Consider the following 10,275-nt stretch of genomic DNA (forward strand, 5'->3'; position numbering starts at 1 on the left):
ATTGAAGTATCCTCAATTTTTGTGAAGGATGTGAGCAGTGGGCCCCATTCGCTCCACTGAGCTATAGTACACAGTTAAAACGGAGGAGCCCTGGAGGATGAATTAGGCCCTTTTAAGTTGGACACTTTATATGCAAAGCCAATGAATATTCACCATGCTATGAACACTTTATACCTTTAGTAAATAAACCCCAAAATATCTGTCACCAAAAATACTCTACATATTGGTGGAGCAATGCCATGCCCTCCAGGACTTTTTTTTTTTTTTTTACAGAATGTCTAGTGGGTTTGTATACAGTTTAATTTCTCAGCAGTAGAGTAATTTTTTTTTAGGATAAAGTGTAGAGCAGGGATCTCCAAACTTTGGCCCTCTAGCTGTTGCAGAACTACACATCCCAAGAGGCATTACAAAACTGACATGACTAGGCACAATATAAATTGTAGTTCCTGAACTGAAGGGCCATAGTGACCTGGAAAATGTTTGCCTGCCCCTCAGGTTTGATGGAAGGGGAATGTGTGAAAGTGTGTCCATAACTGCTGCTAGAGTGCTGGAAAGAAAAAGAAGCTCCATGTACACAACCCTATAACCACAGTTGATCCAGAGGAAGGCAAAAAAAAGCCCCAATAAAGCATGAACCCATGTGCTCCAGCAAGGGAAACAAAAATCCCTTCCAAATCCCCAGATCAACTCAAATGGTTAAACTCTAATATGGAACCAATTTAATTTCACACAAAAAATAAACACACCACAGAAAAAGTCAAACAGCATACAGGAAGCCACCAACTCCAAAACAATTGCAAACATTTATTAGAGCAATTAAACATAGAAGCGGCTTACATCCATTTCTGCATTCAAATTGAAATTTGGCAAAACAGTAATGCATTTCTACAAAAAAACTTTAATCCAGTCTAAACCATTTGTAAAGCAGTGCCAAAGGGGGCAATTGCTAATCAGATGCAAGAATATGTTCTTGTTAACTTGCAGTTAAATGGTGAGATCCAGTGAATGTATCCATCACAAAAGGTGCCACTAGTGGCCAAAAAGGCTTGCCCAAAAAATAGATGCTTGCAAATTTTCAATGTATAAAATTCCATTTTCTATAGTTTTTTTTTACATGGTAAAATTGGTTAAACTGCTTGCAGATCCAGCTGCTTTACTTCAAAATAAAAAAAAAAAAAAAAAAATATTCTTCATAGAGTATCAAGTTAAGTGTCAGTTTTTTGCCATTGACTGGACATTAAGATTCCATAACACAGCTTGAGAACAATCCACGCAGACAGTATGCTCTGCTTTTGCACTAAGTTCACGATGTTAAAGGCATGGAATGGACTGAGTAATATCACCGGTCCATTAGTGACATAAAAGGAACCCACTGGTTCCTGGACCTGCATTCAGCACAGTAATTTAAGACCTCATCCAAACTTGAACATTTCCAGGGATTGTTGTGATGAATCTGTACAAAAAGAAAAACATTGTAAGAAAATCAGCAGTAATCTAAAACTGGTCATAGGTAGTTTTGTTTATTTTCAGATGGCCACAAAATGGGGGAGAAAAAAAAAAAAAAAAACCCTCGTCTGGCCCCTACCAACCCCACTGAATTCATCTATGAACAGCTCTAAAGACTTGGGCTGGCCATACATGGATTTCAGATGATTCTTGCTGAAATTGGCACCATTCGGCTCGACAAAAGCCAAACCAGGCAGTACATTCTTGTCCAAACAGATGCAAGAACTGTTGAAGAATTCTGACAGCCATGGGGTACTGGCTATCAGAATACAATAGCCATCACTACAGATTCACCCATACATTCATTGACATTAGAATACATAGGGGGAATGGAGTCATGTGAGTGAAGACTTTTTTAATGTATGGCTGAACTTTTAGAACTAAGCAATTTTTTTGGATAGCATGGAGAGGTACAAGCACACCTGTCAGCTTTTTATTGCCATCTGTTAGGAAGATTCACCCTCTCCATTTGTCCTGTTTACTGTTATCACCTGGAGTGAAAGTGAAAGTAAATTTCAGACTAAGTCAACAGAACAGGAATAGAGGGGAAATCTTCCAACAAGGACACTAGTTTTGGTGAGAACCAGGGATTCCTCTCACCTTTGTTTTGGATTTGGACAGAAAGTGAGAGGAAATCCCCTATTGGGACACATATGGCAGAATAAATCAGAGAGGTTATAACCCTCCCTTACTCTATCCAAAATAAGTTATATGTTTTCAGCTCTGCTTTAAACTAAACAAAAAGTTTCATTACACACACTGTTTGACCACCTAAGGTTTGTGAGTGATATACTTTAAAGATTGCAGCCACTACATTGACAAAACACAATCTGCATGTGTAAGCTGCTCTACAGCTCTGTTTCATCTTTCTATAGTGCTTCCTAATTTAGTAATCAGAAAAATATTCTTCAAAAAAAAAATAAAGGGTACTGCAATAAAAGCTGACATACTATTCCAGATAAATGTTAAAGTATTAGCATTTTCTATTATAAAATTTTCATTATTTGCTACTCCATGCTGGGTAATGGTTTTATGCTTGGGATAAAATCATGACCAAAGGCTTTACAGAACAGGAAGTCCATTGTGTGCAGAAAAATGCTGCTTGCTCCCACCTCCTCCCAAATTACAGCTTTACATCAAGCTGTCCCTACTTTGAATATTCTACTATTCATCATTAAGCTACTTCTAGCTTTTTTAATGGTTTGTAGTTCTCAAACACCTCTAAAAAGAAATGTGACTGTCCTGGCCCCTATGAAATTTGAGTAAGATCTATTTCTGCTAAGAAATATAAAAGATAGTAACATCAGAAATGTTGACTTCCTGGATGTCTACAAACTAAATATTAAAACAAATATATAATAATCATGTGCTTTATTGGGGAGCCTTACCGAAATTAGAATACAGTGCAGGTCCAAGGGCTCTGAGCTTGGTCCAATCATCGGCTCAACGATTTCTGACAAGCGTTTTAAGCCAGACACTCGTAAAATGTTAATGTCATTGTCACGGCAGAAGGCCTGTATCAGTGTGAAATGGATGTTTAAAGCCACATCATCCACTTCTGGATCTGCTGCTAGAAGACACAGTACCACACTGTCCGGGTCTCTGTGGGAAAAAAAAAAAAAAAAAAATAGATAAAAACACATATTTCAAATACCATTAAATAAGCATTCCAATCCCTTTAAAAAAAAGGTAGTCATGTGAACAGGTACCCTGCTTAGTTTTTAGCAATTAAAATATATGCTATGCCCCAGGGTCAAGTTTTAAACCAGAAACAAATGAGAACCATAACCTTGTTTTGAAACCCAGATACAGTATAATGGCTACATGTAAAATTGTATTGTATAACAGTATTTAATAATGCTTTTCTTTTTTCCAGCACATTTTCATAGCTCTTCTCTATAAAATACACATTTACATTATTATATTATTTTATTCATAATTTATATAGTGCCAACAGTTTGTGCAGCACTTTTCAATATTTTATAGATAAATATATTAAGTAAATTAGCTATTTTAATTTTTTTTTTTTACTATGATTACATTTTTAAATGCAGCACGTTTGGATAATAAAAAACTGTTGTATTGAAATGCAACAGACTTCTTTAGTCATTTGTTGTACCATGGTAGACCATCGTGTTGTACACCATCTTTTTCCCAGAAATCCACTATCAAAAAGTTTGGAAAAATCTAATAACTGTTCATAAAATGTCATAATTTTAACCAGGACTGTTGCAGAAAAGATGACAAACCAAGGGGTTGATTTACTAAAGGCAAATCCACTCTGCACAACAAGTGCACTGCAAGTACGCTTGAAAGCACAGTTGCTGTAGATCTGAGGGGAAGATCTGAAATGAGGGGAAGCTCTGCTGATTTTATCATCCAATCATGTGCAAGGTAAATTGCTGTTTACTTTCCTTGCATGTCCCCCTCGGATCTACAGCGACAGCACTGCCAAGTTATTTTATTTTCTTAACCTTTTTTTATTAGCTTTTTCAACCTTTGTAGGACTCGTTCACATAGGTGTACATCCATGTGAGGGCTGCGTTTGCCCACGCAGGATGCAGATGAACAATGAATAATCAGGTCATGTTACTTTTATCCCTTGCTCAGTGGCCCATGTTTGTTCTTTTTACACCAGGCTAAGTGTAATTTTTGTAGAGTGCAAATTCATTTTTGTGATAAGCTGGGCTTCATGGCGCTCAGCATCTACCTTGTTATGGGACTGACTATCCCTGTGCATAGGCTTTGACTTGTTTACCCCCTATTAATCTTTCCTGTTTCAGTTTTTCTAGGTTTGATATACTGTCTGCTGTCATTTTCCAGACTGCTCACCCTGGACAAGTGAAATCATTTTGAACTTCAGGTGACTAATGCAATGTCTGAGTAGCCTCCCTGGAATGTGTAGTTGCCTTAGGAAGATCTGAGAACTTACAGTGCTAACTGATACACTTGACACCTGATTGTGTTTTGGCGGTGTATGCACCCCAACACATTTTTGTACATTGTGGTTTGCTACATGAAAGTGTCCCATTCAGTACAGTTCATTCCTACTCCATTGCCTTAAAAAAAAAAAAAATATGTTATTTTGTTTTCGTAACCAAAATAAGTTTTCAATGTTGTGTTACCATTATTTTCATTTACTTTTTTAATTCCCTGTATCTTGAGCTGAGGTGTAAAGGCCTCATTCACACAGGCTTTCCTATGAGGTCCGCCTGGCAGTTTCATGCCAACCTGATTGAACGCTCCATTTACCTCTATGGGGTAGCCAATGTCAGCGGTGACATGTCCACTGACACCTGCTGCTATACGATCCTGTCTGAAATCCAGGCGGATGGAAACCCTATTTTCCATCTGTCTGGAGGATGGGATGAAAATGGACAGGTGGTCAGTTTTCATCTGATCTCCCTGAGGAGATCGGGGCTGTGATAGGTCAGTCTCTGCACAGTGAGCGGAAACAGACCTGTCATCTGCCTGATCAGCGAGGACCAGTGGATAGATCCCCCACTGATCACAACAGAGTCCACCGGGCAGAAAGCCCATGTAAAAAAAAAAGACCTCAAGGGTGGTCTTGAATGTAGCAATATACAACCATTGAGCCACTGAGCGCAAGCAGGGGGCATTATCCAAATCATTTTCTCAACCTTTTCACAGTCAGGGCATTCTTTAAAATTTATGCACACTCTTGGGCATCCCATTCTAAAATGTAAAAAACTATACTAAAAAAAGTTTACATAACCGAGCATCATCCACACACCCAACATTAAAAGCATTGTATTCTTGTAAAGCACACTGGCACTGATTTGTACTGCAATGTTCCTTTTCTCCCTCAATCAGCTAATATGACCCCAGTGCTGATGGAGAGGGGCAGGGAAGGGGGTAAACAAGGACGCTGTACAGGTACCCAACAGCTGGAAGGTTGGAATGGTGCACAATGAAAACCTGGGGCAAGCTTCATCCACCCTCTGCCTTGAGGCAATTTAGGCAGTTTGCCATGGCACCCTTGGAAAAAAAACAGTAGGCACCCTGGTTGAAAAGGCTGGTCTATATAATGGTGGCCATAAACATGTCAAAAAAAAAAAAAAAAAAAAAAATTTAAACTGTCAACTGGCCAATTTGCCAGGTCAGAAAATTGATTGCTTTACATCAATTGGCAACACAGATACTTCGGCCATGAATACAATCATATATTGATCAGATTATGAGATTACGTGGTGGAAACAGAGGTGATCAATGAGCATGTTACAATCGTTTAACTACTTAATGCTTCCACATATGTGGCATATTGATTAAATTTGGTTGTGGACTATAGATCAACTATTCCTATCAGGAGAGATCAATAGGAAAATAAAGTGATCATTTATGGAAGTGTGTATGGCCACAAGATCACCGTACAATCTGACTGTACGGTCTTTTTAGCTCTACCACCAACTAGTAGTGCCTGCCTGATTTGATGCAATTTAAATGGTTTGCTTAGGCTTCGTCTCCTATCACATTTTGGTAATCTAAAGAGAAATCTTTCACAGATTGTATAGTGTATGAACCCCAATCCCCTTGACCTGATCATGCATCAGTTTTATAAATAACATTTCCAATAGAGTCAATGCTACGTCTAGTTTCATTACATTACCATAGTGCACAATAAAAGACCAACATGTAACTTACCGGTCCATAAACTTAGCAGATTCATACACCCCAACAGTCAGTGAGCCCCGACTATGGGCAACATCCAGGACCTGCTCCACGGCCGAAGCGACAGGATGCATCCTGCAAGGACACAGACAGCAGATGACAACCCTTCCAGGTCCCGATCATATATACAGCAAGTAGAAGATACAGGAGCTGCCCCATTGTACTGACAGGAGCACGGCCATACTACAATGCAGCCTTACGTTCATCATCAGCAGCAATGATGATGATGCCACTTACTTGTGGGTCTGATTATCACAGATGTCGGAGTCCTCCAGTGTCATGATCACCAAGCAATCCTCCAGTGAAGACGTCTCCAGCAGCCGAGTATGTCTAGTCCGTCCTGTAATCCACAAGATGCGATCACTGAGCTGTGTGCGCTACAAACTCTGCTCCTTATAAGGTATGCCGGCCGGTGGGCGGCGCTTCTGCTGATTTCCCGCCCGTGGATTGGCTGACACTACTTCCCGGTTATGACAAGCTCAGCACGCTTATGGATTGCTCATGCTGGATGAAAACACAGTCTGGTGCAGTCAGCTGTCATCACACCGATCAGATTTATAACAGTCTGCATACTGACACTTACTGGAAATACACATACATTCTGTCTGAGGGTATAGTACAGACTTTCTTCACCTTATACCTCACAGGTAAAAAAAACCATAAAAAAAAAAAATATATATATATACTATATGAAAATATATATAGATAGATAGATAGATAGATATACAATATCTCACAAAAGTGAGTACACCCCTCACATTTTTATAAATATTTTATTAGATCTTTTCATGTGACAACACTGAAGAAATGACACTTTGCTACAATGTAAAGTAGTGAGTGTACAGCTTGTATAACAGTGTAAATTTGCTGTCCCCTTAAAGTAACTGTGTGGCCACCATTATTTTCCAGCACTGCCTTAACCCTCTTGGGCATGGAGTTCACCAGAGCTTCATAGGTTTCCACTGGAGTCCTCTTCCACTCCTCCATCTGTGATGACATCACAGAGCTGGTGGATGTTAGAGACCTTGCACTCCTCCACCTTCCATTTGAGGATGCCCCACAGATGCTCAATAGGGTTAAAATGTGGAGACATGCTTGGCCAGTCCATCACCTTTACCCTCAGCTTCCTTAGCAAGGCAGTGGTTGTCTTGGAGGTGTGTTTGGGGTCGTTATCATGTTGGAATACTGCCCTGCGGCCCAGTCTCCGAAGGGAGGGGATCATGCTCTGCTTCAGTATGTCACAGTACATATTGGCATTCATGGTTCCCTCAATGAACTGTAGCTCCCCAGTGCCGCCAGCTCTTATGCAGCCCCAGACCATGACACTCCCACCACCATGCTTGACTGTAGGCAAGACACACTTGTCTTTGTACTCCTCACCTGGTTGCCGCGACACAATCTGAACCAAATAAGTTTATCTTGGTCTCATCAGACAACAGGAAATGATTCCAGTAATCCATGTCCTTAGTCTGCTTGTCTTCAGCAAACTGTTTGCGGGCTTTCTTGTGCATCATCTTTAGAAGAGGCTTCCTTCTGGGACGACAGCCATCCAGACCAATTTGATGCAGCGTACGGCGTATGGTCTGAGCACTGACAGGCTGACCCCTCACCCCTTCAACCTCTGCAGCAATGCTGGCAGCACTCATACGTGTATTTCCCAAAGACAACCTCTGGATATGATGCTGAGCAAGTCCACTCAACTTCTTTGATCGACCATGGCAAGGCCTGTTCTGAGTGGAACCTGTCCCGTTAAACCGCTGTGTGGCCTTGGCCACCATGCTGCAACTCAGTTTCAGGGTCTTGGCAATCTTCTTATAGCCTAGGCCATCTTTATATAGAGCAACAATTCTTTTTTTTAGATCATCATAGAGTTCTGTGCCATGAGGTGCCATGTTGAACCTCTAGTAACTAGTATGAGAGAGTGAGAGCGATAACACCAAATTTAACACACCTGCTCCCCATTCACATCTGAGACCTTATAACACTAACGAGTCACATGACACCGGGGAGGTAAATGGCTAATTGGGCCCAATATGGACCTTTTCACTTAGGGGTGTACTCACTTTTCTGAGATACTGTATATATAGTATCTCAGGGTCTGTTACAGTCTCAGAGATCTCAGGGAACCCTAAAGCTACATTCACACCGGCAATTAAGGTTGATGCAAATCGTTCAGGTTGACGGCGGCCTGCGATTAGCTGTGGTGATCTCTGCTGGATGCACTTTGTGTTGCAGGTAATTGCTGACTGTGCAGATAGCCACAAATAGCTATGGCCGCTGGCGACCTGTCATTATAGTGAATATTCCTGCTGCCTTAATTTACACTGGCCCTAAAGTGATACTAAAGTCTCATTTTTTTTTTATTTAAAAACAACAAACATGTTATACTTACCTGTTCTGTGTAATGGTTTTGCTTATTCTTGGGTCCCCCGCTGGCACTCATGGCCCCTCCCTCCTGCCGAATTCCCCCACAGCAAGCAGATTGCTATGGGGGCTCCCGAGCTGATCCAAAGCTCCCTGTGTCCATTCAGACACAGAGCCATGGTTCGGCCCCACCCCTTCTCTCTGAGATTGGCTCGCTGACTTTTTTGACAGTAGCAGGAGCCAATGGCACTGCTGCTGCGTCTCAGCCAATCAGGAGAGAGAGTCCTGGACAGCTGAGGCACTCATTCTTATCGCTGGATAGAGATGGGGCTCAGGTAAGACTTAGGGGGCTGCTGCACATAGAAGACTTTTTATCTTAATGCATAGAATGCGTTAAGATAAAAAAACTTCTGAATTTACAACCACTTTGATCATCAGTGTAAATGTAGCCTTACAAAAAGCAATTTTCCAGAAATCAAAGGGGAAAAATGCCTTCATACTTTGATGGTCAGTAAGGAGATGTCCCTTACATTGATGGTCAGTGGGGTGAATGGCCCCCCTTACATTGGTGGTCAGAGGGAAAAATGCCCCAACATTGGCGGTAAGTGGGGAAAAATGCCTCCTACATTGGTGGTCAGTGTGAAGACTGCCCATAACAATAATGGTTAGTGGAAAATTCCCCTAACATTTATGGTCAGTGTGAAAAATACCATTAGAAATGTGATGATTTCTGGTAAGAAAACATGAATGAATTAAATACCAATTTTACATGTGTTGGTTTCAGGTTGTGATATAACATGGCTGTTATGTGTTCATGCAACAATATAAATATCTGCTAGGTATCCCTGCAGTGGTTGGACGTGGGGGCTGTGCTATTATACTATATTCTGGGTCCAAATCCAACAAGCCTAATACAGACTAGGTAGTCAACTGGCTTACGGGCTGGCACAGAAGTGTAGGCAGATGCTGGAGTGGCTCATTAGACTTTAAGCTCCCCTTAGGGCACAGAGTGAAGCCAATGGCTGGTTGTTCTATGTAAAGTATGTTGTCACACAACTTAAGTACAAAAATAATAATGAGGTATCAATCTATCCATATGAAGTAACACGGTTGTTTACTACAACTATTTTTGTGCAAATTGTTCTCTGTATGTATATGAAAACCAGTCACATCTGATAGCACCAGCCGGGCATTGCCCTATGACTAACCATTGACTAAACAGACTAAAATCTTTGTCTGCCTCCCTGTAGTTCTCTCGGAGCTGACATCACATTCATGGTCAACTTGGAGCTTATCTGATATCTCAGTTATGTGTCCTCCAAGGCTACTTTTTTATTGTTTTACTGTCTATGTACAATACAACCAAATGTGTGCATCATGAACATGTGTAATGTTTTAAGTCTATATAAACCCAAACAATGAACTTCTCTAATTGGCTTTCTTTTGGTCTGTCAAATTATAGCATTAAAATTGTTTTGTTATAAAAGATCGATAATTGCAAAAAATATTTGTTGATCATGTTAGAAATTTTGAACTGTTCTGTGTTATCTCGTGGAGTTTAACCACTTGACCTCCGGAAGATTTAACACCCTTCATGACCAGGCCATTTTTTGCTATTCAGCACTGTACTACTTTAACTGTCAATTGCATGGTCATGCAACACTGTACGCAAATTAAATTGTTATAATTTTTTTCACACAAATAGACTTTTCTTTT

At 40.5% G+C, this 10,275-nt stretch overlaps 1 protein-coding gene across 1 annotated transcript; it reads right to left on the reverse strand.

The window, feature by feature from the left end:
- Window positions 1–785: 785 nt before the first annotated feature.
- GADD45B (growth arrest and DNA damage inducible beta) lies at window positions 786–6,586 on the reverse strand. The gene is made up of 4 exons (XM_073595345.1): window positions 6,433–6,586; window positions 6,169–6,270; window positions 2,895–3,108; window positions 786–1,453 (listed from the first exon to the last, which is right to left on the reverse strand). The coding sequence occupies exons 1-4, from the start codon at window positions 6,474–6,476 to the stop codon at window positions 1,340–1,342; spliced, it is 474 nt and encodes a 157-aa protein (XP_073451446.1). The 5' UTR covers window positions 6,477–6,586; the 3' UTR covers window positions 786–1,339.
- Between the last annotated feature and the right edge of the window lie 3,689 nt (window positions 6,587–10,275).

Source organism: Aquarana catesbeiana, linkage group LG01 (genome assembly GCF_042186555.1).
Source record: "Aquarana catesbeiana isolate 2022-GZ linkage group LG01, ASM4218655v1, whole genome shotgun sequence".
NCBI lineage: Eukaryota > Metazoa > Chordata > Amphibia > Anura > Ranidae > Aquarana > Aquarana catesbeiana.

What these genes read in the sequence shown, in the direction of transcription:
- GADD45B (XM_073595345.1), bottom strand. Translation starts at nt 6,476, where the DNA reads ATGACACTGGAGGACTCCGACATCTGTGATAATCAGACCCACAA. An exon ending in TGTGATAATCAGACCCACAA is followed by an intron (nt 6,271 to 6,432) that starts GTAAGTGGCATC and finishes GTGTCCTTGCAG; the next exon opens with GATGCATCCTGTCGCTTCGG. An exon ending in TGCACTGTATTCTAATTTCG is followed by an intron (nt 1,454 to 2,894) that starts GTAAGGCTCCCC and finishes CTTTTTGTACAG; the next exon opens with ATTCATCACAACAATCCCTG.